A 26,097-nucleotide genomic window follows, 5' to 3' on the forward strand; every position below is an offset into this window, starting at 1 on the left:
AAGAGATTTGCAGTGAAGTTCCCCTTACTTTTCATGCTTAAAATATTTTAAGGGTGTAAAAGACGTCTTGGGGAAATCTACATGTTCCCCCGCAGTTTACATAACTGTCTTTCTAGGTCGAGGTCCTTGACCCTGGGTGTAGGGCTTCAGAAAACCTGTATCCCTCTTTGTGACTTTAATTGAACGCTGGGTGTCTGGGCATTTCAGGGGAAAGAGTTCAAGGTTTTATCAGATTCTCAAACATATCTGAGGAGAAGCAGTGCTGTTCTAGAACATTTTCCTAAACTGTCTTAAGACACTTTTTGGTCTAGTCTGACTTTCTGAGCTTGGATGGATTTAAGAATATGGGCAGTAGGATTTGATTGTCTTCTGAGAATTCATAATTCCTTCTTAGACCCTGTTTTAAAAAAAAATCAACCTAGGGCACAAAATGTGATATTTAAAAAATTGACTGTGTAGTTGTAGGGCAACAGAATCATGAAAGCAACCAAATTGAGTTAAGGAGCTTGAAGAAAAAAAGGACTTTTGCTGGACAAAGATGGCAAAAATTCAGACAACATAAAAAAAAATCAATGCACAAATGATTTCCACACAATATGAGTTAAAAAAAAACTGAACAGGGTTTCATCACATAAATTGTGATGGGGAAAAGGCAAATCTTTAAGAGGGGAAAAACCATTCACGTCTCTGTGCCAGTTTCCTCCTTTCTAAAGTGCAGAAGGTTGTACCTACAGATAGAACACAAAAGTGCCTGGCACAGGGTTAGGACTCGGTACCTGGCAGTGTCTACGAGTAGGAGTAGTATTTAAAGTAAATAGGATATTGACAGGAAGTCAAAAATAAAATGATGGTGATAGCAAGGAAGGTTAAGGTACATTTTCTATAAATCTGAGACTGGACCCTGCAAACATTTTGTTACGTGAAGGAAACCAGTCACAGAGGACCACATACTGCAGGGTTCCATTGATAGGAAATGTCCCGAATAGGCAAATCCATAGAGAAATAAAAGAGAGTCTTGGTTGCCGGGGCCAGGGGAGGGGTGGGGATGGGGATCTGAGGACTGGAGAGTGAAGGCTGAAGTGTGTGAGGTTCCTTTTTGGGGAGCTGGAAAATGTTCTAAAATTGATAGTGATGGTGATTCCACAACTCTGTGAACACACTGAATGTCACTGAGTTGTACACTTCAAATCCGTGAACTGTATGGTATACGACTTGTATCTGAAATGAGGTGTTTTAAAAATCTGAGACTGGAAAACATCTTTGGTAAAAATAATTTGAAGTGTCCTGTAGATTTCCCCGAAGAGTCCCTCTGCTTGCAGGGATTCTGATTTGTAGATATTTCCTTCCGCTTTGCCACGTCTTCATCTAATAGAGTTATTTTTCAGATATAGGTATCTGTCAGGTACGTCTTGCAAACAGCTGAAAATTGTGTGTTTTGATGAACGGATAACTTCTGGGTTTCAACATTAAGGTCATAGCTTTTAAGGAGATGAGCCAGTGTTTAGAAAAATATTAGAGCCATTTTATTACTTTCATCTCTCATGCCTTTTCTTCCATCACCTACCAGCCTTCATGCAAAGAGCTAGCCTTTGGAAGGAGGCAGAGTGCCGGGAGGGGCAGCATAATCTTCTAGGATAGTGAACATTTTCTCTTCATCTCCTGATTTCTGCTTTTATTGATTCTACACAGATATAAGTCCTTAATGCCTATAAATTCTTTTTTACAACTTTCCCGCTGTTGCTACCTGCCAGCTGCATTTCATATATACTAGACTAGCCATTTTTCCTCAGACTCCTAAAAAATTTTGAATTTCACCGTTGATGCCAGCCTTCCATCTCTAACAGCATTGCTGGAAGTGAAGTGATGATAACATAATGAGTAGGAAATATTTCATTTTCTTCTTTTAATCTGACCTCAATCTTCACAAACAGACCTGAACACATTTTCATCAGTGGCACACCTAAGAATTAACCCTGTTTTTCAGTATTCTAAATTAAAAGCTTCAAAAGCATTTTCCCCCCTCTCTCATGTTATACACACACAAACATAACTTTCCTCTCATATATCCATAATGGTGTAAACATATATCCCCAGCTCTGTGATAATGGATGGCAAGAAACGGTTTTTTCCCAGACAATCTCATGGGGTCCCCATCTCTTCACAAATGAAGGCAGGCAGTGATGAGGCCCCACACGGGAAGATACAGTCAGTGAACAACAGAGGAGGAATGCAAAGCCATAAGACCCGGTAGGGTCTTTCTTTTCTTTCCCCAAATCTGTTGCACCTGTCAAGAATGTCCAGCAAAGAACTGAGGCAATTCTATAAATAATTCAAGAGAAAAACCTATGTTTTCCTTCATGAGTGGGAAAACCAGTTCTACCAATCTAATTAGCTAGATGCCGGTCTTCAAAGGAATTCATCTCACAAGTGTGTACAGCCATATTATGAGGGATGAACCTTCACGACCTGTTCCTGAAAGGAGGGAGAAGCCTTGGAAGCATTTGGAGTTCATCAGGCTTTGTCATAACATCTCTCCCTTAGGAGAGATCTCAGAAGAAATGGATGACATAACAATTTACTGAAATAAAGACTCAAATGCAGAGGCAGAGTAACTAGATGAAAAGGAAAAGAGAAAAGGTATGTCAAGTCCCTTGGAAACGAAGAATGACTTTTCTGGCTTCTAGTAGGGAGGTGTACCTAAGAGCTTTGGTTCCCAACTAGACTCGGGCATCAGAGGCACAGAGGAGGAATGCCGTTCCACCATCCCAGCACTCAATCTGGCACAGTGCGGTTTTTTCCCCTTTATTTTTTAGAGCAGTTTTAAATTCACAGCAGAATTGAGTGGAGACTACAGAGAGTTCCCCTTATACCCTCTGCCTCCCCCATTATCAACACCCTCCCCCGACAGTGGTCTATTTGTTAGGATCGATGGACCTACATTGACATGATATGATCACCCAAAGTACGCAGTTTACATTGGGGTTCACTCTGGGTGCACATTGTGTGGGTTTGGACAAATAATGCTATGTAGCCACCACTGTGGTATCATACAGCATAGGTTCACTGCCCTAAAAATCCTCTCTGCTCTACCTGTTCAACCCTCCTTCCTCACTGACAGCTCTGGATTTAATAGACGAAGTCAACGTCCAGAGGAGATCAGGGCTTCAATCCACTTTTTTCATTCTCCCCTTTCTGCAGCACATTAGTTCCTTAGAAAGGCTGGTTGTTGGTAAGGAAGCCCTCGTTCTGTGCGTGCTTGTGCCCGGGTGTGTCAGTGAGCGAGGGAGAGAAAGTAGCCTTGAGCCAGGAAGGAAGAAGCCAGGTGTGGTGGGAAGTGCATGGACTCAGGGGCCAGAGGGACTTGGATTCTTCTCCTGCCTTCTCCACTTACTAGCCCTGTGGCCGAAGGTATTTAAGATCTCTGAACAACGACAATATCTCAGAGTCTCAGCTTACTCATCTACAAAGTGGGATAGTGTCTGTTAGGGATACCTGAGGCATTCAAAGGAAATGGTTACATAATGTGTATAGCATGTCATATTTTCCCTTTGCCCAGAAATGGTTAAATAATTTAAGAAGAAAACACTCTGGGGTGTGAACATCTTAAGGATAAAAATAGATGGGCTCCAAGTGAAATTAGTGAACGCCACTGGATCGGAGTGTCATGTCAAGATCTATGCCTAGTCTAGAAAACGAAGTTCTCACCACAAATGAGCAAAGCAGGGTGTTATTCAGTGAACAAGTGACCACTGATCTCCCACTGCCTAACTGAAGATACTTCTCCACTTTGCTCATTCAAATATAATTGTCCATTAGGCAGCATTTAACCATAATCATGTACTGCGCACCGTATTTCACACCATTATTTGTTTAAAAATGTGTAGTCTTTCTCCAGAGTTAAAAGTGTCAGGTGTTGACACTTAAAACTGAGAAGGCAAGAGGAGGGCAGGTAGAGGCCCTCAGCAGGGAGTTTTATGCATATTCTGAGATTCTCTGCATCTGAAGTCTGCACCAGGCCTTATGCAATTTACGTCTCCCTTCAGTTCAACCTGGTGCCTTCTACGTGCACGGGGCAGTTCCCGCTAGCGAGCCGTGCCTTGTTATTTCGGCAGGACTCAGGAGAGAGATGATTACCGGACGCAATCATTCGGTGACATTTCACTGCTTCTCCATCAGACTCCACTTTACAAAGCTCTCTTACCAGCTGCCCAGGGACACTTTCACCTCCGCCTCCCCCACTCGCTGAATGCCCACGCTGATGTCTAAATGTCGGCCTTTCAAAGACGTGGACCCCTTGGTGGCCAGCCCTACCTGTACTAGCTGTCCTCACGTTTGGAGTTAGCTCAGAGAGTCCAGAATCTTTCAGGATTATCTGTCTCATGTTGTCCCACTTCTTGTTCTTGGCCCGATGTGCCTAAGGAAAACCTGGCTGAATTGTCTCCTGTTTTTAGACTATGTGAGGATGAGTTAGTGGAGGGGACAGACCTTTTCTCCATATCTCCTCAAGAGGCCATTCTTTGAAAGGCATATTACTCACAAAACGGTAGCATTCGTTATTTCTAGGTGGAGGATACACACCTGTTTGATATAGTATTCTTTGCCCTCTGTATTTTTTAAAACAGAGTAATTAAAATTAGAAAGTTGTGTGAAACACTTCTTGGTGTTTTACACCTTTGTGCCTCGGCTCCTGGAGGTCCTCAGATGGGGAGAGGCAGAGGGCAGCCACTAGGACCCAGAAACGGCCTCTTGACAATGTGAATTCTAATTCGTATTTCAGCCCAAGTTTACTGCAAGTATGAATACAATTCAAAACAATAGAATTGGTCATGCCATTCTCTTTATGCCTAGAACAGGATTTCCCCTCCAAATCAGTCTTTTCCCAGCAGTGGTTGGGCTGAAAACCCCGGCACCAGGCAGTTAGCTCCCTTCCATCTGGCATGGCCATGTGAACACTTCGGTTGGCTTGCTTTTTTAATGAAGCGACTTTTAATGAAGCAAGCTGTGAATTTAATAGATACCTTACAACAGCTTCTTTGTCACTAAGCTTTAAGTAATGAAGCAACTGCCAAATTAGCCACCAGAACCAAGAGAAAAATCCCAGGCTGAACACCTGCAGGATCAGGGACTGCTGGACTTCAGTCAGCAGGCAGGTCATCTCAACTGTTGGACCAAGGCCACCAGTCCATGTGGTAGCTGCTGGCCTGCTCAGCAACCTTATGGGAGGTGAAGGAAGTGTTTGGCCAACACTAAGGCACGTGGCAGCGCAAGGTACTTCTCACCACTGTCCATGCTAGTCACCTGTCTCTTGGTGGTTCATATTTCATGGGGTTTTGAACCAGCCATTTCAGCTCACTTACAATGAGGAGTGAAGTCATTAGGTTTAGTCTTTGCTACCCTGGAAGAAAGGTATTGGTAGGAATAAACCACATGGCATTAGAGGACTCTTTTAAAGGTGGGAGAAATCACCCTGTTCTAGAATTTTAAATGTAAATAGTAGGCATGTAACGCAAGAGGGTAAAGAGGGCTGGATGGGTGTAAGCAAAAAAAAAGTTTTTTGAATGCCTTCAGGTGAGACATGCGCACGCCAGTCCCCCCCCCCCCCGGGGGGGGTTGGAAGAAATGGAGCCCGAGCGTCCCACCTGAAAGCACCCAAATGTAAAAGCAGGTTAATTCAATAAAGCACACCGTGTGCCTGAATGAGGGTGCCAGTCCGCTAGTTCTGCTGTTTCACTGGTGAGGAGGCCGGTGCTGTAAGAGGAATGATTTGTTTGGGTTCTCACCGAGATGGCTGGCAGCCAGCTGGTTGTCCCACGGTTGTGGGACAGCAGCCCCAGCAGCGACAGTGAGCCCTGCGTGGAGAAGTCACTGGCACAGATTTCACTCGGTGGGAGGGCCTGTTGTGTTCTCCATAAAACAGACTTGAAGTCTCTCCATGTACTCCCTTTCTGGTATGTAATCTTTCCTTTGTCCTTCATGCTACAAGTCCTGACTCTGCTTTGGCGAGGCCCCGGCCTGGAGCAGGTGGGACTGCTGAGATGGAAGAGCTGAGACAGACCTGGCAAGAGGGGGCCTGATCAGCCCGGGGGACTGAGGGGTGGGAGCCTCTCCTCACTGGTTACAGGACATACTGGGCTGCCATGACTTAAAACCTGATTGAGGACTGGTGACTGGATGGGAGCTAGGATTTGCCAGAATCATGGCATTTGTGTGGCTCAAAGCAGTGGTGCTAGTTTGTATTATGTAAGCCCTTGTTTGTGTCTGTCTTGAACTGTAAGGGCAACGGGTCAGTTTCTTTGATTTACAACCACAGGCCCCAAATGCGATATATGGTTGGCAATGGTGGGGCAGTTCTCCACTCATCCATTTATTGAATGAACAGAGGCTCCGTGACTGCCTATCACAGGCTGAGATTCTGGTCCCTCCACCTTGCTTGTTGGCAACGCTCACAAGTTGGAAAGAAGAGGGGAGCTTGCCTGCCTTCCTTGGGGGGAGTGGGTGGTCCTTGTGCCCGGGAAGCTCCTCGAATCAGTTTATATCCCCTATGATGTCATCCCCTAGTTATCCCAATGCTAGAAGGATTTGCCAAGGAAAATGAATATTCTGAAACCAAAAGCTCAGGTTTTTGCTTAAACGAATACATTAAAAATCACAACAAAGCAAATCCCACTACAATGATTGGAGCAACGTCCCCACCTAAGTCTGACACAAACATAGTACGAGGGTTTCAGAGAAGTCTGAAATCTATTCAGTAGCAAGCGCCAAGGTACTAAGTCGTTTGTCGGCAGCAGCTCACCACTGCTCATCTGGATTCAGTGGATGACACTGAATCCAGAGCACACTTAAAAACCATTTTCCAACAGTGACTTAAAAAAAAAAAAGTCTGAAAAAAAATCCTTTATCCTCATCTCCTGAGCTTTCCATCCCATTATTCTGAGGAACTGATATGTATGAAAACATTCTCAGTTTCAGTTTAGTTCAGCCTTTGACTCACAGGGAACAGCTTGTAAATCGTTCATACAATTCTTATCAATCAGCTGGGTCTGTGGAAAGGAAGCAGGAATACGGAAGCCTAATCACTCCCTCTGTGAAAAATCACCTTGTCTCTCTGATTGGAGGAAGATCAGAGCCGAGGAAGCGTTTCCTGCAGATTTCCACCATTTCCCGGCTGTTTGGTGTTAATCACAGCATTGTTTAGCTGATCTGTTACTTCATGAGTTTCCTGGGCAGGGGTAGGAGTGTTCCTGATACATGTCTTCGGAAGGCCCACTGGCAGATACTCCCATCACTGGGAGCTGATGTTGCAAGCATGCTATTTGCACAGAGTAAGCTGGGCTTCCTTGGCAAAGTGCGCAGTCAGATCTGCAATCATGGCAATAGGCAGAAGTCAAGGCACACAATTTCAGGAAATTGTGATGTTTTTATTGGTTTGCTGTATTTCACCCTAATAAAAGCATAATATTAGAGTTCAACTACAGAGAGAAATGGGGAAAACTGAAAATGAGCAGGAAGGAGACTATAAAACCACGCAGGCTGGTCATTCAGTGAATCCTTTTATGGTTAGTGATGTCTATTTACTGCATTCTACCAGGTCAATGTTCTTGGGGCTCATTCATCTGACAAATTGCCACTAGGTACATCTTCCATCATCAACAAAAAATACGTAGCCTTCATGAGAGAAGTGCTAGCTGTGTAGATATGAAATGTATGTGGGTTCTATCTGCTCTTCCTTTTTTACTGTGTATAGTTCCAAATGCTTTCCTTCAAGCTTTGCCAAAGCAGACGCAGATCTTATGACTTAATTTGAGCTGGACAATAGAGGAAGTTCACCCACAATTGAATAAACCAGTGTAGCTCTCTTGGGTTGAAACTAGCTCTTGTTATACAAGTAACACCCAGAAAATATTTAGGGTATAAAATTGGCAATGAACTTAAAAGACTAAAAGATTTAGTCTGGCTTCGTAGGCAGGTAGGTAAGTAGATACACAGAAGCAACTGACTGCAGTGTAATTTACTTGCCATACAATGTACTCATTTTAAGTGTAGAATGTGGTTTTTTGCACAAGAACTTGAGCCTTATAGAGACCACAGAGATCACGGAGAGCGCCTAGCTCACCCTCCTCTGTACTGCAGCTCAGAGAAACTGAGCCACGCCACCCAGGGGTCAGTGGTAAGTGGAGAGGTGATGCCCGGTTTGGAGAAGCTAATAAACACAGCCTATTGATTTGATCTCCCTTTTGCTGGGATGGGAGAGGAAAGACTTCATGAAGCAGCCTGTGTACAGGCAACAGCTCAGGGTTCTGTTAAAAATGAATATCCAACTGTTGGCTGTAGAGAGTGTAGGAAAGCCATGAAGAAGTGTCTTCAGAACATAGTATGAGGAAGATGAAGGCTTATGCAGAATGAAGGCTGAGAGTTTCCTAAAGATGGGAGTCTGATGTGTTAAAGCAATTCCGACCAATGTAATGTCTGGAGGCTGACAATTAAAATTTATAAATGACTTTTTCAACTGCTTCCTCTAGCAATGGGAGTTGTTATTATCACATCGATTTTGAAATTAAACGTGAGGGAATTTTCTTGATTTAATGAGAAGGCAGATCCAACTGGTAAATAAAGTAATGATTAAAGCAATTAAAAGAGTGAAAATGAGAAATAAACAATCCTCCTAATGTTCAACCCAAAGAAGCAGGTTTTGCTGATGTACTAAAAAGATTCATCTTTATCTTGGGGTGAACATATTGAGAAGCAATGCTCACCCTGAATAAATCTTTGCAAAGAGGAGAGAAGTCAATTAGTAATGTCATTTGTTTAAAAATCTGCCTGCACCTGGTTCTCATTTGTCCTCCAGCTGAGAAACCAAAGACAACTTCTTTTTATTGCTTGTGGTCAAACAGCAAGTTCATTTCGCCATGGGATGATCAAACGGCCAGCCTCCCCAGCTTGAGAAGGTCTGCCTTTCGCTTTCAACTTGTTCAATCATCATTAACTCTGAAAAATGTCACATTCCATTTGTGCAATGAAAATTTCACCACCAGTGACCGTTTGGGTGAAGTTTTTGTAGGCTTGGCCCTAAATCTTGCAGAGCACCTCACACATTCTCAAGGTCATTTGCCTTGTTTTCTCATTTAATGACAGTTGCCTAGGATGCTGGACACTGTCTACAGTCCGACATCAGCAGCTCTTGAGAAACCTCTCTGTCAGAGTACGTGACCCTCCATGAGACTCAAAGGGTTCGCTGGGAGATTTGACACATGCATGTTATCTGACACGCACGCACACACCTACCCGCCTTTGTTATCTATTCTGCACACACACGCTGGGGTTTTTAACCAAGCAAAAATAAAAGCCTTCTTTACTTGGGGAGATATTAGTAATATAGACCCCTGGATGCAGTCCATTCAAAGCAGGGTTTTCTTACCCTGGGAAGCCAGCTTCCCTGAAAGAAGCTGCAAAATCAACTTGGGGAGGTTCCAAACGTTTCTGGAAAGGAGCAATAGGCTGCTTTTTAACTTTTGCCATTGGGCTTGGAAATCTTCACCTCCTTTGTTTATTATTTAATTATATTTCCCCCCTGCACAGAAGTTCTGAAATGTGAATCCCAATGAATCTGGCATAGGGCCAAATCCCTCATGGCACGCTACAAAGATGAATTTCTGAAAGTGGATGCCAACCAGCAAGATGCCTACATTAGCTGGTCACTTGATCCAGAGTCTTAAAAAAAAAAAAGCATAGAGTTCATTGGGGCAAGTCAAATAAATGTTGTGCCATTTGGCAAGCAAATCGTAGCTAAAACAGGCCCCAGTTACAGGTCCTGATTACATTTTCAAGGTCAAAACCAAGAGTTCTCTAGAGCCTTAGTGCAGAGGCGCTAACACACCGTTGTAAATAGTCTCCAAGAATGGCTTCTTGATTTCCAGCTCTAGTTTAATGCTGAAGTTCCACTGGGTCAGTTGCTGAAATAAGGAGGTTATCAGCCCCCCTGGATTATAGGCACACTGTTCAGGTTTCTTTCAGCCAGCACTGATTCATGATATACTAGAATATTTTTTGTTGCCAATATCCAAGTTTTTGATTGACCAGAAGTTGAGGGGCAGGAGAGAAAGCAAAAATAACCTAACATTTTTTTCCAATTCCCCTGGCTAATACAAGACCAGAATCATGTGGCCCCTAAAAGAGGAAAGGGAATGTCCTGCCATTTTAATGCCTGGGTTTAAGAAAAGAGATTCCAATACTAGGTTATTAGCTGAAAAAAGCTTGCATATAATTTCCTAGGAAAGACTTTTTTTATTCAAATGCTTGTATATGTAGCTGGTATTATGTGTGTTATAAATATTAACTCATTTAATTCTCATAGTAATTGCAAGAGGTGAAGGAGCTTACCCAGGGTCATAGAACTATTCAAACCCAGGAATTCCAGGTCTATATCCATTATACCAGGCAGCCATATTTTGTCACAAAGACCTCTCAGAATATGCAACCCAAATGCCCATTTATCTGTTGCTTCAAGATGGGCAGATGGTGTTCAAAGAGAAAAGTGTTTGATCTGTTGGCTCCACGTCACAGGAATGGAAAAATGGAGATCAAGTCCCGAAACTTGCCCTTTGTCCTCACACTGATTTCTTTCTTTTCTTTTTAAATGAAGTATAGTTGATTTATAATGAAGTACAGTTGATTTGCAACGCTGTGTGAGTTTTTGGTGTACAGCATAGTGATTCCGTTTTAGATGCATATTTTGTTTTCATTATAGGTTATGATAAGATACTGAATGTAGTTCTCTGTGCTATACATTAGGACCTTGTTGTTTATCTGTTTAACATATAGTAGTTTGTATCTGCTAATCCCTGACTCCTAATTTATCCCTCCCCTTTGCCCACCAACACTGATTTCTTCTATTCTCTCATCTCCACCTTGTGGAGGTCACCTTTCTACTGTTGGCTCCTGAGTGCTTGCTCTGTATGTGTCACACACACACACACACACACACACACACACACACACACACACACACACACAGAGCTATTACTGTGCTTCAGTGAAGCTGCACAGGGTTTGTGATCTGGACATAAAAGCAAACATCATTTGCTCATTAGAGCTAAGTTTTCAAGACGTGCCCCAATTACTGACCTCCACTAACGGCCTGGGTTTGCGCTCGACTGCAAACTTGAAGTGGCAGAGTTCACAGTAGCTGGTGTTTGAGGATGACAGCCAGTGCTCCAGGCAGCTCCGATGAATTGTCCCCAAGGTCCCTGTACATTCACATGGAGAGAGCAAGTCCTCTTGGCTGCTGCCCTCGTGGCAGATCCTGCACATCGGCCGGTCATTGAAGGGGCTGCAAGAAAAGGAGGGGCACCAGCTGGTCACTGTGCTGGAAACCACTGCCACGCCATGGTCCTCTGGCTCTGTGTCTTTTGAGCCCTTCCCCATGGCAGCTGCTCAGAACAGACAGGTGTCTCTTTTTAAAACCCGAGATCTATGCTGGCATTCGGAAGTGGGGGCCAGAGTCCCTGGGCACATACTTTTGCCAATACAAAGAAATACGGGATCACCAATATCACAGCAGGCGGGCCCAGGGCCATAAGCAAGTAAAAAGGAGCAACGTGTTAATTTTCCCTTGGACATCGACGTAGTTCAGGCAAACTCCCCATCAAAAAATGAAAATCATCTCTCGCCTTTATGAAATTATTTTGAAATGGCACCAGTTGTGGTTTCTAGACAAATTAGGTCTTTTGAACCAGGCTGGGACATTTGTAAATAACCAGAGTTTCCTCTCTTCTATCCTTTCAGTTGGATGGGAGAATGAGGATGGAAACGGACTGGCAGCCAACCCTGAAGCCGCTGCACAGAACTGCAGTGTGAGCAGAGCACAGAGCTGGGGCGGGTCAGTCCTTGGAGCTTTCCCGGGATGTTCTTCGGAATGCTGAGTACACCATGCTGAGGGAGTAAAGGTATGTCCTATCAAGGTGGCCAGTCTAGAGCTTGGCCGTTAACGTGGAAATATCGCCCCTGCAGTTCCGTGAGAGCACACAGTATAGTGGATCACGAGGCAGGCTCTGGAGTCCAGCTGCTTGGGCTCAAACCCCAGCTCTCCTGCTCACAAGCTGGCTAACTGTGGGTGAGTAATGTCATCTATCTGGACTTTAGTTTCCTCATCTCTATAATGGGTACAGAGAACAGTGCCTTTCTCATATGGCGACCGTGAAGATGAGAAAAGATAGTCCAGATTAGAAGCTTAGAAGAGGAACCAGCACATAGTAAATGCCTAGTTAATGCTAACTATTTTTTACTTGTAGAAAAACTCAGGTTGGGGAAAATCAAATAACATGGCCCTCATCACAGAAGTCAGTGGCCAATGGAAGGCTCAAACTAGGATGACCTCTCGTCTCAGTGGACTCTATGTCCTATGAGAGGACTATCCCTCTTGGATCAATGTCATCGTATATTGCTAGAGGTCCTTTACTGGGTAATAGATTTTAAAATGTCATCATTCTATGCGAAAACCCAAGGACCAGCCTCTGTACCCACCCTCCCCTGTCTCTTCCCGTCCCCCAAAGATGACAGTAACCCAGGTTCACGCCCACCACTCTCTCTGAGTCCATCTTTGGTCCAAATGAAAACAGCTATGGAAACACTACTGTTTCCCAAAGGCCTTTCTGGGGATGATCCTGGGAATGTGTGAAGGCTAAAATGGGATTAAAAGAAGAAAAGATCTCCTTCCCACTTGCCAAAAGACCCCATCATGCTCAGGGGTGGGAAAAGAGAGTTTAAAGAGCTGACTTTTTCCTCTCATTATTCCTGGTAACAATCATTCACATTGAGCCAAATGCATGTACAATTACTTTTTAAAAAAGGGAAAAAACCAAACCTCTGGTTTACATTACTACATGGTAGGCAAACATGTAAAAATGCCACACACACACACACACACACATTGGCTCACAGGTCTCAGTCATTTCAGCTCTGCAATCAGTCCTTCCTGAACACATGAGGTATTTGATGGCTCAGGGGTGACGGGGGCAGAAGCAGTTACCTGTCTCAGTTCACAGATGAGCAATGATGCTCACTGCCTCATTGTACTTTGAGTCCTAACCAATTGTTAGAAGCTTTTCCAGAGGTGAAAAAATATATATTGACTTTTTTTTTCGGTTTCTTCCCTTTGCCATAGCTGCACAGACTGAAAGTAGAAAGTACATGGACAGTGTTTACAACATGCATGGGTGTGTGAGTCTCTGTCTGGTGGCCACCACATCCAGGTGGGGGGCGACAGAGCATGCGGTGCTGTCACCAGGAGCCCGGCTGCGGAGGCACGTATGGATTGGTGGGCCTGTGTCTGCACCTGAGGGGTTGGCTGAATTGATCAGACCAAGGTAAGCAGTCAAGGCCCAAGTGGCTGACCCACAGTTTTGGGGCTGGAAGTGTCAGTGCTGAAACCAGCTGGCAAGAATAGCACTGAAATACATTTTCCATTTGTACGTCAAAGTCCCACTTATCCATTCTGAAAGGAAGCTGCAGAAGCCACGGAGCACTGTGGGCTGTGCAGCCTGTAGCTCCCAACCTGCCACTGGGCAGCAACAGCAGCGGGGAGACCTCCAGGGACAAAGTGCTGTTGGCTCGGATGAGCCGTCTCTGGGCTGCTCAGAGCCTTCAGCCTGGCTCTGGCTCATCACCCAGGGGAGACAAGCCGTGGGAGTTCTAACAGTAGAACTTCTCAGGGCAGAGTGTGTACGAAGGATCATGAGTGGGATGTATGGGGAGTGATGCGGGGGGCATCAGAAGAGGCCCCCAGGTGGGGATGTGCCAGAGAGGAGACAGCCCCAGGAAATAGCCCTGGACAGGCCGTCATCTCTAGGTGCTGATTAGCATGCACACCAGAATGTCACTTCTAAAGTTTTGCCCATGTCATCAGTCACTTTGGCTCAGTAGCCTGAAATCAGAGTAATCCTTCTTTCTGTTCTAACAAAGGGTTTCTCTGGCTAGCACCTGGAGACAACAAGAATGTAATTACCGTAGCAGTGCCAAAATAACAAATGTAACGCCAGCGACCCTGTGTCTTGTGGGGTCCTTCCCTGTCCGGCTATCTGCAAGTGTGACTTTAAGTGGAAAACGTGACAATGTGAGTTTTAGCATTTACTCCATTGCTATAGAAACAGCGATGACAGAACTTGCGTGGTTTTTTTACCCAGTACCTCCTCTCACCTGACACAAAGACCTGAGCACTAATTACATTCCCTTTAGCATTTCCCGTCTAACAGAATCCTCTGGCTCGATTACAGATTTATTGATTTTAATTGTGGTACTACCTCTGGGTGGCGAGTGTCCGCACTACTGTTGACAGCAGCTGCCCGTCCTTGGCTGAAACTTGCATGACATACTGAGGCTGCCCATTCACTAGGCTGCCACAGTCCTCCACGGTCTTCACCACGGGTGCGGCTGAGCTGGTGCAGTCGGGCAGCACTTCGGGCAGGTGACTGCAGCGGCTGGTTGTCATGGTAACAGACAGCAATTACTCTGCTAATGTCTTCCACATTCATACAGGATTTCCATCTAAGAGAGATCAGAAAACAGTTGACTTGGGCAGGGTGGTTAATAGAAAATGGAGAATTACTGGCCACCATCATCATGTCATTATTTAATATAAATAACAGAGGTAGCCCAGATGTGGCATATTATCTTGTTACTGTTTAATACACGTGTCCACACGGAGCCCACGAGAAACAGTGGACGTGGTTATGAACAAGGCAGCGAGTGTGTTGGTACACATAAACATTTAGGATTGGAGAGGGGAGGGAATGATAGCTCTGAAGCCTGATCTGAAGAGGAGGTAAGCAGTTCTCTCACTCTGGGCCAGAGAAGCAGTAAGTCTGTTGACACTCTCTCAAAGTTTACTAGAATCATTATTACAACCATTTGCAACTATTTTTGTTCTTGTAAGAAATTTATTCTCCATGCAGCTTCTTTCTGAGACACTAAGATTTAAAAGAGAGAGAGAAAGAAAGGAAAAAAGAAGGAAGGAAAGGAAGAAAAAAAGGAAGGAAGGAAAAAAGAAAGAAAGAAAGAGAAAGGAAACAAGAAAGGAAGAAAGGAAGAAAGAAAGAAAGAAAGAACCCTGAATTTGGCCAAATAACACCTTTTGGGGCAACATTTGCCGAAGATGAATCACTCAGTTAATGTACCACCTTCATGACTTTTGCCATATCTGTGTGCCGTAATAAAATTATCTACTTAATGTGTCTTGAAAATTAACTTCCTTAAAAAACTTAACCTAGTTTACTCACAGACATAGAAAACAAACTGTTGTTACCAGGAGGAGGAAATGTAGTGGGAGGGATAGATTAGGAGTTTAGGATTAACAGATACACATTACTGTATTTAAATAGATAAACAACAAGGATCTATTGTATAGCACAGGGAACTATTTTCAATTTCTTGTAATGAGCTGTAGTAGAAAAGAAACAGAAAAAAAATATTTATATAGGTAAAAAGAAAATTTATTTTAGCCTTGTCTTCAATTAAGTTATTCAGGAGATGACAAGTTTGATAAGCTTGTTACATATATTTTTAATGAACATTACAATCAATGCATTAATATTAAGTTTTTGGTTTTTTGTGTGCTACCTATAATCCAAGGACACCGCGTCATCATAGGGGAACGCATTGGTAGATACAAGCAACTGATGAATGAGATCTCTGTCGCCTTATTAAGAATTCTTAATAAGGGCCTTACCTCCTAATACATAGTCTATCGTAGTCTGCAAGAAATTCTGCTCTGGATCTGTGGGGTAGAGGCTTGAACTTGACCTCAAGTTCAAAGCATTCAGACACCCTGGAGTGAGGAACCCTACATCCAAAATAGATCTGCATGTGAGGACATACAAGAAATAGAGGATTTGATAGAAACTCGCAGGAGGAATTCTTTATATGAGAGGACACAGTTTCATGGTCCACACAGGCTGCCTCTGCCCAGCCTGCTCACGTCAAGCTCCTGAGGCTGGCATGGCCTGGACCAGTAGACAGCAGCAGGACTGGTGGACAGACTGAGTTCCTGTCAATAACCAGTCCGGGTGGTCAAGGCCCGGAGTCTAAATAAATCTGCCCCAACCCTAAGAGGATTTTTGGAATTCCTCAAAGGGTTTTTTTCCCCCCAAATATTTGTCCCTATTTATCACATTTTACTCGATTCCTTCAGCTCTGGAAAATAGGATCTTCCCAACTTCCAGAACAATGTGCATCAACTGGACATTCTCAGGAGGAGAATGCAATGTTTCCAGGTGACCTCGAGCTGACACCGTCCCAGCCGACAAGCACATATCAAGCAGGCCTGACCATCAGAGCCAGTTGGATGGGAACGGAATCCCCTCCTTCCGGATGAGGTGTCTGGCTGGCCTCGCTCCAGTGTGCTCCCTTTCCTTTCCTCCTTGGCTGCCTCTAGTCCTCCCAGTGTCTGCGGTCTGGCCTCTCCCAGGGGCCCTTTGGAACCCAGCAATGGGGAAAGGGGTGGACACCAGCCCTGATCTGGAGCCTGATGTGGGAGCAGGGGTTGGGCTGCCCATTCTATGCTGTTGTCATGACTCTGCTGGGCTTCTCAACCCCCAGGTACCGGGCATTCAAGAATCAATACAAAAATTAGCTAGTTAAATAGGATTTGTTGCTTTTTTCTTCGTACTGCAAAAGTAAGAAGTATATGTTATAGAAAGTACAGAAAAGCACAAAGAAAACAATAAAACTTATTCAAAATCCCACTGCTTGAATAACCAAACAGTAAACTTTTGGGGTGGATATCTTGTCCATTTTTGGTAGGGTTGGCAGGGTTGGCAGGGTTGGCAGGGTTGGCAAGGTGGAGTTGATTTGTAGTTGGGGTCAGATAGCTTTTTTTTTTTTTTTAAACCAAATTATGCTAGCTCTCAGGCCACAGCACAAAGAGGATGTCCAAAGGCCGGCTTGGAAAGCTATGTCTAACACTCCTCCCCTGGCCTACCCTTGTAAAACCCCATTGACACGAATTTAAATTCTCATAATGCCTCGCAGCCACAAAGTGTAACTTCCTGGCACAGCTCTCATGCTTCACAAGGCAGCCATAGATTAAGAGCCAGGGGTGTGTTGGCAGGAAAAGCAGACACAGTGACCTTCTTGCTGCGTGGAATCATTATGTCTGGGCACACTCCAAAAGTCTATTTTCGGGTTTTGCATAACTCCAACTTGAGGGCCAAGGGCTTCCTCCGCTCGTCAGAGCTGGAAGGAGGCGGAGAGGGATGCAGAGGGAGAAAAGGCCAGGCTTGTCAGCAGTGAGGCTACCCTCAGCGAGGGACTGTCAATCAGGCACACAGGGTCCCCAAGTTCATTCACTTACAACCTAGATGAAGTCCTCAACAAAAGGGCAGTTCTAGATGTATGACCTAAATCTGTGAGAAAATGTCCTTAAAACAATTCTGGAAGTAGAGTTTCCCTTACACTTATTTTGTATCTGTAATTTCGCTTCTGGATGATATGCTTCGTTTCACTTGTCTTCTCAATGGCGAACGGGATATTATCCGCCATCTGATGAGTTTATTCTACTCACAAAGGGTGCCGACTGCTGAGTTGGGCATAAAGAAACAAAAGGCTCCTCTACCTTGGCTTCTTCTGCAAGTAGGCGCCAGCTTTTCCTCTGTGTCATCCCTGCAGAACCCTGAAACCAACTTAGGACCTGGCTGAAACGAGAGTCGAGTCCAGCACTCATTGAACAACAGCCCAGCATATCCACTGACCACCACACAGCAGAATAACCCTGAGATACTAAGTCCGGCATGCCCGCGATGAGTCCCCGCACTCCTCAAAGTCTTGAATTGAAAATGGGATGGGAGAGATGACACGGAAGTTGGGCATCTTGATCTCGGTGGGAGGGACCAAGTTGGTTCCAGCCCCAGAAGAGTGAATCTAATCAGGTGGAGAAAGAGAGACGGGAGCAGTCTCCCCAGACTCAGCCAAAGGAAGCCCAGAGGTGGGTGGGCCAGGAGTGGGCCTCGCAAGCTTCGGGCACCAATTGGCATGCATATGTTGCACCTGGGGCAGTGACAAATGGCCCACTGCATTCCCCTGTCTCTTCCAGAGCCACCTGGGAAAACAGCAGGCTGTTGCCGTGAATGCTAGAAAGAGCTGAGCTGTGGGTTTGTTAGCCTAGCGCTGCTCTTCCACTGATCTTTCTGCAAAATGTCAAGCACCATTTGACCACTTTCTTATCAGTGCCGCTCCTAGGACGTCCACCCAAGAATTCTGTTCTCTGGGATTTCTCAGGACAAAAACACGCGACGCTGGGAAGGAGCAGTGTCTGTAGAAACTTGAAACCTCCGATTACACTGATGGGAGGGGTTCTTTGCTGGACAGGCTTGACACCTTATATAATTCCTCAGGCTGGGAATAAAACATGATTTGGTGCTGGCCAAATTCAGCTGCACTCAGTGGGAGGACTGGGACTAGGTGGAGGAGAGGGAGGCGAATGAAAAAGTAGGGAGTGGTTACAAAAATGAAAGCCTGATTAGACAATTGTTAAGATAAAAAGGCCTGTCTGTGAAACTTTGACCCCGTTAAAGGACACAGTACAGTTTCACAAAAGCAAGGACCCAGCCAGGCTGCAGCAGATCGTGGCTGCATTTCTGAATGGGCTTCAATGATAAGTGATTTCCATGGGAATCTGGCTGGCAGCATGAGGATGTGGCCAGAGGACGTGGGGCAGGGCAGGGAAACGTGCCCTGCTCACTTCTGCAGCCCTCTGGCCTCGGCAGTACCCCCTCCCCAACCTCCATAAGGATAATGGAGTTACGGGAAATGCTCTGTTGTTAGAGTCAGGACACCCAAGCCCGCACCCTGGTTCACCACGCAGTCCCTCAGACTTTGCTGAGATTTCCTGCATAATTGAAATTAGGGTATTAATACTTCCTGAGCCACCTCATCTGGTTTGTGAGGCTGAAAATAAGATGATACATGTGAACGTGCTTTGTAAGCTGGAATGAGCCATGAGCCGGGATCCATGCACATGCACAGTTTATTACTATGTTAACCTTATTTCCTGCTCTTTTCCCTGCCTGGGCTGCATCTCGTTTCGGTCTTCTAAAACTGTCTTTCTCTGTGGCTGGTCAGGTTGTACTCACTGCAGCTTTTGGATCACACTTGAGCCCTGACATTGTCCCACACCACCTCTCCCAGCTGGGAGCACAAAAAGTCTCTTCCTCACGCCCGCTTCTCCTCACTCTCCCTAGACCTGTCACCTTCATATCCCCCAACACAGGTTCCACTTTCTCATGAAAATGTTCAGTAAAGACACATGATGAAAAACCGCTATTATGTTTGAGATACTTCAATCTATTTGTTACATCAGCTTCCATTATCTTAGCTGATCTACTGCATGATAAATACACTGGAAAATAAAACACAAGCCACTCCCAGGAGCCTTTTCAGGCCAGCTTCTACCAGACCTGTATTTTCAGTGCCAAGTCAACTTTAATCTCTTAGATGTAGGGTGCGAAGGCTCTCTGAGGGAGGCACCTGGTATGCTGACGTCTCCATTTGGGTATAAAAATTACCCACAGGATTTAAAGGTGAAAATAACAACATGAGGGTGTGTGTGCTGGCACTACCTGGTCGTGTGGGCTGCCTGGGCAGTGGTCTGAGCAGGTCCAAGCTTGAAGGAGCAGTTTAAAAGCAAGACTGGACTTCCAAATTCCACCCTAATGCCAATTCCAGAGATTTTAACAAGTAGGCTCCTCAGGTCCCAGTATATCCTGGAAGGGTCCTGTGTCACCTCCACAACCAGAGATGGTCAAGAGAGCAAATCAAAGATCCATTCATTCCTTCATCCATTCAAACAAATATTTTTTGAAAACTCACTAGGTATTCCTAGGAAGTTTCTGGTGGTCAGGGTCTAGCCATTTTATGTCCTACTTTATATTTGCCAAGGAAAAGCAGAGGCCACCAAACAGTCTGGAGGGTTCCCCAGACTCTTTCCAGGGCTGCAGAGCCATGAGGACATGGAACTTTTCCATTAGCAGTCATGCGCCTGCTAAGTCAGGGGAAACTACCAGATGCCCTAAATTTGAGGGAATGAAAGTGTGGAACTATGGAATGGCTAGATGGCTTTCTGCTCCCACAGAGTTGCGCATCATTAACACTGGTCTGGGATTCAGAAGCCTGACCTTAGTTTTACATGAGCAAATTTGCTTCAGAAGGGATCTCTGAATGTCCCTTCGCCTTCTTGCAGGAGCTGCATGTTCAGGGAGCAAGGCCTCCTCTAATGAGGCCAAGGAATGGGTGATACAAGCTGGTCGGTGATTGAAAGGGGAAAAAATAGCAATAATGGCCTGTCCAGGAACTTTCCCCTCTGAGTTAGATTTTGAGACTTTGAATTCTAAGAACAGTCTCTGAGAATAGTAACGCTCTTTGACAGAACATTTCCCCGGCTTTTCAGGCATGTTATAACCAGACAGTGCCCTGCAAGGCCGATGAACTGATTTAAGAGTATCCTGAATGTTCAGAGAAAATGAAGGCAGGCAGGAAATCACACACTGACCTTCCTTTGCAAAGAAAATGGAGCAAACGACTAATTTCAAAACCATTAACATGTAAAAGCGGCATATTCCTTCTGAGAACAGGGCACAAAGGCTCTCCGAGGAGATTGCTGGGACATGATTACCAGCAACATTTAAGTTTTCAAAAACACGCCAAGGAGGCTATTCACTAAGAGTGTGTTAGTGGCAAAGTAGCTGCTTCATTAAACTTAAATAGCCGCGGCAGGGCTGTGCTTACAGACCCAAGCTACCAAATTATACATTTCTTTTCTGGATGCTTCACTGACCTCATTATGTAGAGCGGAGAGTTTGTCATTCCAAATAAAGTGACCATCCAAGTCTTTATAAACATGTCCATCAGGTGCTTGATGAGTCTGCAGAGTGAAAGACTGGTTGCCCAATGAATTTTTAAAAAACCGGAAAAACAACAAAAACAAAACCTCTCTTTTTGTCATCTCATTCTGCCCTGCTCTGTGCTCGCTGTCACACTTACAGAGCAGAGTGAGCAAGTGGATGCCCGTTTCTGAGCATGAAGGAAGTTCTAAGGTGGAGGTTACGGCATTTTGTTGAGAAATATGTAAACACCAACGATGAACCACGGGGAGAAAAAAAACCCAGACCAGCATACAGCAAGGTGGATCCAGAGAGTGTAACAGCAACTAGTTCTCCGTATACATGGTTATTGCTTCCCATCCATGTGATAAACTGATTCTCAGCTACAAGAAGTATCAGACTCATTTTTTCTTCCATTTAAAATGACTGTATTTTATTTTCAGCCAGGTAAAATCCTCTAGTTCTGCTGATGGCAAATCAAGTGACAATGATCATATTTATACACATTTTTTCCCCTCAAGAAGTTCACATGAAATTAATTCAGATTTTGGAGGCTATCCATTTTTTTCATTTAATTTTAATTATATAGATGAAAATGGCAATTAAAATCCCACAACAGCCCTGTGTGTTCAAAGACACAGCGACAGCTGAATCACGCTTATAAATAACAACTGGTTCCTACACATGGAGCCCTGCTGAGATGGGGGAGTCACGGGGAAACAGAGCTGCCCAGATGAGTGCCAGGGGCTCGGGAACAATCAGGGCACATCAGAAAAGTTGAAATGTCAAGTTTGAAAAAATAGAGGGGAGCAGGCAAAGTAGAATGAGATGTTCAAAGGATATTACTTGGAGATGAGAAATAAATGTGTATTCTTTAAATGATATTCAGCGTGCCCGGTGCCAAACAGCTACCTGTTTAGCGTAAGCAAGATATGGAAGGCACGGCAAGCTGACCAGGATATCTGATAATACGGGAGGAAAACATTTCTGCTACAAATGAGAACTGAACCTCAGAACAAGTTCCGGATTTGTGGTTAGGTTTATACACAACTTCCACTGGCATCCAAGTGAATGCCTGCCACTGAAGGAAGTTGATTTGGGGATCATTCCAAGGCATACCTCACCCTCCTTGTACAAACAACTCAGTACTAGCTACACAGATGTTTTCCTTCTTAACCCCAGCCTCCCAGGCCCTGGAATAAAGCCAGCTGTAGCTTATTTTAAGCCACCAGGTTCCTTGGGGCTTTCCCCGGCTGCATTTCACCAAGACGTCAGGGAGGCTGCAGTCTTGCCCTCTCACAGGGCAGTGTCTGGGCTCTGCATCCTGCCAGGCTCAGGGTGGGGTGGCGGGGCAGGCCTCCCTGCAGTGTTTGCTGAAGCCCCAAGAGACGCTGGCTGGTTGACCTTTTCCATGCAAGAATATCTGAGGTGGCTCAGCTCGCCAAGGAATAGCAAGGCAAGGGCAGAGCAAAGACCAAAACTCTTTGGATTTTGCTTTTCAGCTCCATCTTTGGCATGATGGATGGGCTCTGTATTATATGCTTCATATTGCTAACAGTTCACCAAACCCCACTTGTTATTTTCTATTTTCCCATGTGGTTTAGAGACCAGAGTCTCTGGGTGTTTCTGTGTTGCCTTGTCTTTGGATTCAGGGCAACCTTTGGAAGCCTTTGAGGGGGAGGGGACAGAGTTCTGGTTTTGGATCAGGGAGTCCTGGCTTTGAACTGCTAACCAGCACTTACTTGGTGCTAAGCCTCAGTTTCTCCCCTGACCCTTTGGACCTGGGGTGGGTGTGTGCCTGGCTTGTGGTAGCCACTTGGTGACGGGCAGTGCTTAAGAGTGCAGTGCAGTAGGGTCCTCTCACTACAGCCGAGGGCTGGGTGAGGGGGAAAGAGAGGTTCTTCCAGATCCTACCTCCAGTCCTTTTGCCTAGCCCACCCCTCTGCAGTCCTTCTCAGTATCCTCCCATCTTCTGTCTGTGGGCCTGCTGACATCTGCTTTGATAGACTTGTATAAACACAGGTGAAAAACACAGAAACGCCCCCTCAGCCCTTAGACACTGAGACACTGCTCCCCTGCCCCTCCACTATACACACTCACATACACACACTAAACCATAGTTTCTTTTTGTTGGTTGCTTAAAATGTGTCCAGTCTTTTACTTTGTAAAATATATCGTATTTATTTGGTGAATTTTTTAGTGGAGGAGGTAATTAGGTTTATTTGTTCATTTATTTTAATGGAGGTACTGGGGATTGAACCCAGGACCTCCTGCATGCTAGGCATGCACTCTCCCACTGAGGTATACCCTCCCCTTCTGCCATCCAGACTTTTAAATCAGCAAGATATAAACAAGCACAAGAAAAAGTAATACTTAGCCAAGGGCCAAGTTACCTGAGATCACTTTATCATTTGATTTCTTTACAGCCGTATATCCTAGATTCTTGTGAACCGTGAATCGGTGGAGAATGGTTACTTCCTACTTAACCTCAATGCAAAGCAGTTCTGAACCCCTTCAAAGGAACCCTGACGCCTTGTTTTCTAAGCAGAGCACATGCCCCCTTCTGCACTTGCTGCTTTGGCTGCCTGTCCCATCTCACTATGCATCTTGACTTTGGCAGTTGCATTGGTTCCTGCATCTTACACAGTCCCCACCTGTTGGAGTGTCAGCTTTGTCTGGATGTTCTTATTGTGAGAACCAGCCTGCTCTGTCCCCAAGCCTCCAGGGGAGCTGAGGGTTTACAGCCTGCAAGAAATGTGCCAGTGCATCAGCTTACACAGAGGGCTGTCTGTCTTCCCACCAGACCTTCCCCTAGCCTTCAACCACTCAGGAGGAAGGTTCTAAGTGAAATATCTGGTCTGTTCATTTCTTTGAGTGTTTGGTTCTGCAAAAATAATGAATGAGATTCCTTAAGTTGATCCCGCCTGTTTGATAGAAAGCAAAATAACTTTATTTTGACACTGAATTAAGTTACTATCCAAGACCATACAGCCAAATATTGTACAGAGGTCTACTTTTACTTTTAAATTTTCATCTGATAGTAGTTTTCCTTCAGAACAGACAAAAAAAAAATTCCACTATTACTAGCAATAGTGAGGGTGTATTTTTCTATTTTCACAGAACTATTCATTTTCCATTCTCTTGGTACTTAATAAATACAGTGGGTCTTTACTGCCTTCCAGGGTGAAAATAACAGTTACCCCCCCCCCCCCCACGGAGCTCATTCATTTGCTTTATGGGCTAAAAAATCTCTAGTGTGTCACAAATTAACACAATGTTCCCGAGAACTGTGTTTTACTCTTGACTCTCCAATTTCACTAATAAATGTGAAAAACACATGTAGCCAGATAAGTCCCTGGAGACCAGCCACGGCAAATGCTGAAAAAAGCAAGTTATTCCAGCTAAGATCAGCATTCACTTTCACACCAGAGACTATTGTTTCCCAAATTCTTATCCAATTGCTTGATGTAAAGCAATGAAATTGGTTTCTAGTGGCTACTCAAAAAAATTCTAACAAAACTAGTTTCTTTTTTTTTAATAAAGGATATAATCAAAAAAATAAGAAAAAAACAAAATTTTTTTATCATCAGATAATGACATTTTTCTAATCACATCTCTAATGGATCCCCACCACCTCCTCTGAGAGAGCTATTACTCTTTTTTAAGAATATTTTTATCATGAAAAATTTTAAATAGGGAGAATACTGCAGTAAACCTACATATTCTCCATCCTCCCAATCTAACACTTAATCAGGATTTTGTCACACTTGTTTTGCCCTCACTTCCTTCCTTCCATCCTATTAAGATATTTCAGCAAGTCTCAGAAATTGTCATTTTTACCCCTACCTACTTCAGTACGAATTTCTAAAAAATATGGACATTCTTATAGAAATACAAAGTCATCATCATACCTAACAAACTTAATAATTCCTTGACATCATCTGTTACCCAAACTGTATTCAAATCTCTCCAACTGTCTTAAAAAATCTTTTATGGTGGCTTTGTTTAAATGATCCAAACAAGGTGTGATGTTTGGATACATCTCTTGAGTCGCTCTCACATGTGTTTGTTCCCCATGCCATTGTCTTGCTAAAGAAACTCTTATAGGGTGCCTCTTGAGCCACATCTCAATAGCCACATTTAATTTTTCTTGTGGTATCACTTAACTTGTTCTTCTATTGCCTGTATTTTCTGGAAATTTAATGATTGGCTTAAGTTCAAGTTCAACTCTTTGGCAACAATACCTCATAGTTGGTGCTGTGTACTTATTTTGTTACATCATTGCCAGAAGGCTCCTAATATCTATCATCATCATCATCATCATCATCATCATCATCATCATCATCATCATCATCCACTTTTAGTGGGTTCAGGTGATGGCAGCCTGATTCCTCCATTGTGAAGTTCCCCATAGTATTTCTAAAGGTCTAATGATCACATCTACTGATTACAGGTACTTGGATCAATTTTTTCATTTAGGCGTGACAAAATTATGCTTTTCCAATTCTAACTTCCCTTCCACATTTCGTGGCTAGAATTCTCATGTGAAGGACTTCCCTTCATCAACCCTTGCTATTTGGTTATTCTGAAATACAACTTGCACAGAAAAGGCATGATTACTGTTTAATTCTTTCCTTTGCCAATTTCAGAGTAAGGAATTGGTTCCTTGGGTACCTCCTGTAGTAACTGAGTTGCTTTTGTTATTGTCTGTATTATTCTTAGAGGTCCACCTGTCTTTACTGAAATTAAACAAAAATGAAGCCAAACACCCTATAGCTAAACTTTCTGCTTGAGTATAGAGAATTGGATTTGTGATTTAAAGGGACACAAAATACATCCGAGTACAGTCCCTGCCATCTTGTAGCTCTCCTCCGACTGGAAGGCCGGGCACTGTGCCCCTTGCCTACTTTGATGTGTGACTCTTGTCTTTAGGGTTGATAGGGTCTTTCCCTAGGCTGACCACTCCCTGCAGACAGAGGCCTTCGGCATTTACTGACCCCTTGAGAAATAGAACAATCTTAAAATCTACCCTCTTCTGCTTATTGTGGCACAGATGACTTAGTGTCATTTGCCCTGGTGGATTTCCACTGTCTTATTATTTATTGAATACATCTGAGGGTGCCACCAGCATCTGGGAGTGAGTCAGCAGAACCACACCACTTCAGACTGGCTAGTTGAGGTCATTAAGCCTGTGTCAGATTATTGGGCTTCGTCTGTGACCTGCCAGGAAGCC

General features: G+C 44.3%; 1 protein-coding gene across 1 annotated transcript in view; it reads right to left on the reverse strand.

Moving 5' to 3' along the window:
• MARCHF3 (membrane associated ring-CH-type finger 3) overlaps window positions 1-26,097 on the reverse strand; it is a 130,130-nt gene that overhangs the window by 19,228 nt on the left and 84,805 nt on the right. The window contains exons 2-3 of the mRNA XM_010980949.3: window positions 14,295-14,538; window positions 11,122-11,326 (exon numbers count right to left, since the gene is read on the reverse strand). Coding sequence (XP_010979251.1) covers window positions 11,122-11,326; window positions 14,295-14,482 — 393 coding nt within the window. The 5' untranslated portion in view covers window positions 14,483-14,538. The remainder of the gene's footprint in view (window positions 1-11,121; window positions 11,327-14,294; window positions 14,539-26,097) is intronic.

The sequence above is a fragment of the Camelus dromedarius genome, chromosome 3 (assembly GCF_036321535.1).
Source record: "Camelus dromedarius isolate mCamDro1 chromosome 3, mCamDro1.pat, whole genome shotgun sequence".
Taxonomy (NCBI): domain Eukaryota; kingdom Metazoa; phylum Chordata; class Mammalia; order Artiodactyla; family Camelidae; genus Camelus; species Camelus dromedarius.